This window comes from Sapajus apella, unplaced genomic scaffold, assembly GCF_009761245.1.
Source record: "Sapajus apella isolate SASKATOON/1434 unplaced genomic scaffold, GSC_monkey_1.0 scaffold56, whole genome shotgun sequence".
Classification (NCBI taxonomy): domain Eukaryota; kingdom Metazoa; phylum Chordata; class Mammalia; order Primates; family Cebidae; genus Sapajus; species Sapajus apella.
In genome coordinates, this window is record NW_022436996.1 from 15254174 (window position 1) to 15257621 (window position 3448).

The window sequence follows — 3448 nt, forward strand, 5'->3', positions numbered from 1 at the left end:
AGCACCTCTTAGTAATGCCACCAGAGAAACTATGTCCATGTGGGTGAGTCTCCACAAGAACACACACACACGTGCCCACGTACATGTACATGCACACACACATACACATGCACACACACACACATGCACACACACACACACATTCACACACACAATATCTTTTACTTGCCAAAGATGATAACATTCCATGACTGCGCACAGCTGACTTTCCTTTCCGTTTTAGGCTGATTTCTGAAAAGCACCCTTGATGAGGTTCCAGCCTCATCAAATCTCTAAAGATGTGGTTGGGGAAACTGTGGTTATGGCAAGGAATATTTTTACAGAATCATGAGACTGAATAAATATTACTATAACGTGATTTTTTTGCTCCAAAAGAACATTTGTAAATTGCAGCGTTAGATATAGTTAGGATACTTTGCAGCACTGGCCATCAATCCAGACTGTGACGACACAATTGCTCAGAATATTAGCAGAGGTTGTATGAAATACTGAGACTATTCATAATCACTATCCATGATACTTCAGGTAAGAAGAATCCTTGGTGAACGGAAGGCAGTAATTAATCATCTTCCAGGACTCGGTACAAGTGGGCATTCACTTACTCACTTTGCAAACATCAAATAGAATCAATTGCAAACCTGGCTTTTCTTATGAAAATAAAGGAAAGAGAGTGACACAGTGCAGTCCCAGGGAATGTCACAGTAGGAAGTGAAGAGGAAGGCAGGTATGAGCCTCCCCTTGACAGATGATCAGTATCTGCTGCTGTATTAGGAGAACAAATGTTCTTCCAGTCCATGGAAATAGCAAGGACAATTGCAGAGCGTCTAAAGGCTGCTGAGTTTTAGGAAATGTTTAAAGAGCTGTTTGATCACAGATGGTAATTGGATCTGGGTGATGAATTTCAGAAAGACATCCCAGGAAAATACAACACATTTGAGGGAAACTGGAGTGCCTTTACCTGTTTACCTTCAAGGGTAAAATGACCTCATCTGTGTTTTGGAAAGTACTTGATTTGTGCCCTGAAGAGATCAGATTCAGGCCAGAGGACCACAGGGAAGACTGCAGAACCAACTCCAGGACTCTCACGCCAGGCAAGTGGCTCTTTGGTGATATCCCCAACTGGGACTGGTCACCAGTGATGCTAGTTGCTGTAAGTACTTCCTTTATATTTTCTAGATATTGAAAATTTGGGGAAGGGTGAGAAGAGAGCTTCGGGTACACAAAACACCACTTCTCATCACCTTCCGCCCTATCTCTACTTTCAAAAATCTTAAATCTTGTTCTCTCTCCTCCACTTTTTCCCAAATCTCAGTTTCTTCACCCTAAATTATACAAAGCAAACTCCAGTGATTTTACCTTCATCACTGTGCTGTTACCAAGAATCTTGACCCCAAAATGGAATTCCCTGCCCTCTAAAAGAGAGTGCTGCTGTTATACTATGAACATGTCCTCTACCCTGTAGCTTATAGTATCAAACAGAGAACGTAATTCTGCAGTGAGCCTATGGAAGCATCATCATCCTCTGAGCAGCCCCTCTTGGCCTTGTTTCTTCCAGCCCTGAATAGCAGAAAGCCCCAGGCTGTGGGTCCTAGCATCCTAAATTACCTTTCTTTCCCCCTGCAGTCCCCAGATTCTCACAGATACATCAGGGCTGAGGTTGCTCCACATTGGGCCAGGGAGGTTTGTGCACAGAATGTGGTTGGCTTTGTAGGGCTGTGCCAATCTGCTGGCACAAAGATAAAGGGCTGAGTCCCCCAGCTCCAAGGCGCTCACATTCATCTCAGAGCTATAGTTAGAGAACTGGAGCCCTGAGAATCGAGCAGGAAAGTTTCCTTTTTCATTCGGCATCTCATTGTAGTATTCAAAGATGAACTGAGGGCCCTGTCCTGGGGCCTGTTGGTACCAGGACACGCTGGTGTGCCCAGAGATAGGAGAGCATCTCAGAGTCACTTGCTGTCCTCTCATTTTGATCAGGTGTCTTGGAGTTTGGGTGACTTGAGCCTCTCCCAGGCCTGTGGGAAAAGCAGATGGAAAATGAGCACAGGAGACAGCCTGGTGGTACCTCCTCCCCAAGGTAAAGTGGAGGACACAGGGGTGGGGGCAAGCTCAGAATGGGAGTGCTGTCCTGTCTGCAGGGACTCACCTGCTCCTGGGAGACAAAGCAGCACCCAACAGAGCAGCCTGGAGACCATGGCACGAAGGGTCAGGCAACACTGTGTCTGTGCTCAGGGCTCGGTCCTCCTGGGGAGGAGCTGAGTTCTCAGCCTCGCTTTTCCTGATGGGAGGGGTATCCTGTGATGTCACTGTGCTGTGTCCTCCCCTTGCAGGCTTCCTGAGATGCAGTGCTCCCTGTTCTGTACAGCAGAATCCACTGTGCCTGTGAGGGAGGGAGAGAGAGGCTGGGGAAAGAACACAGGAGGGAGCCTGAGGGTGCCTTAGATGAGGCATGCTCCAGGGACATCCCACCTGTGCCAAAGACTCACCCACTCCCAGGAGACAAAGGCCTTTCCATCAGAGGCACCTGGAGCCTATGGCCAGGTGAGACAGAGCTGGGCAGATGTCAACCTGCTAGGGGTACTGGTCCTCTGAGAGCTGGGGTTTTGGGCATCACATCTCTGATTCAGATGTTAGGCTGTGATGTCACTGCTCTGATGTCATAGTCCCTGCAGGTTCCCATGCACCCTGCCTCCCTTGTTAGGTCCCTGGCTTACCTGCTTTGTGCTGTAAATATTCTCACATACCACATAGGGCTGGACTGGGCTGCTCTTAGCTGGGCTGGGGTTAGGCTGCATGTCCCTCCCACAGTTCTTTTGCTTTTTTCTTTAGGCAGTTGTTCCTCTGGCTGTCCCTGCCCAGGGCGTGCGGGTTGTACCAACCCAACAGGGCCCCTTCATCCTCCGTTGCAAGCTCACAGAGACTTCCTAACCCCTGCGTAGCTGAAGTGCATGGCTCCCTGATGGGAATCACACCTGCAATTTTATGTATGTGGCATCACACCTTCTAATGAGTACAGGCATCAAGCAAGGCTGCTCCTTAACCCTCTGTGTCCCAGGCCACTGGCTCTGTGCATGCTCCAGAGACATTTGGAGCTCAGACATTTGGCCCTGTGTGGCCCACTGTGAAGTAACCGAGATTTTGCCATTGTTACGATTTGAATGTTTATGTCCCCCAAAATTACAACCCGCAGGGAGACCATATTTGGAGATAGAGCCTCTATAGAGGTAATTAAGGTTTAATGGGGTCATAAGGATGGAGCCTGGATCCAGTATGATTAGTGCCCTGTTGAGTTGAGACATCTGACAGCCGGCTTGCTTTCTTTCTACTGTGTGAGGATTCAACCACCAGGGGGTGCTCTGCAAGCCAGGAGGAGGTCAACTCAGAGTCCATCCTCCAGAAATGTGAGAAAAGTTGGTGTTTAGCTACAACTCTGAGCTGACCAATACAGCCC

At 48.4% G+C, this 3448-nt stretch overlaps 1 gene segment (V, D, J or C); it reads right to left on the reverse strand.

Moving 5' to 3' along the window:
- Positions 1-1543: 1543 nt before the first annotated feature.
- On the reverse strand, positions 1544-2326 carry LOC116527987. The segment is given in 2 exon segments: positions 1544-2012; positions 2144-2326. Coding segments are annotated over 2 exon segments (465 nt in total).
- Between the last annotated feature and the right edge of the window lie 1122 nt (positions 2327-3448).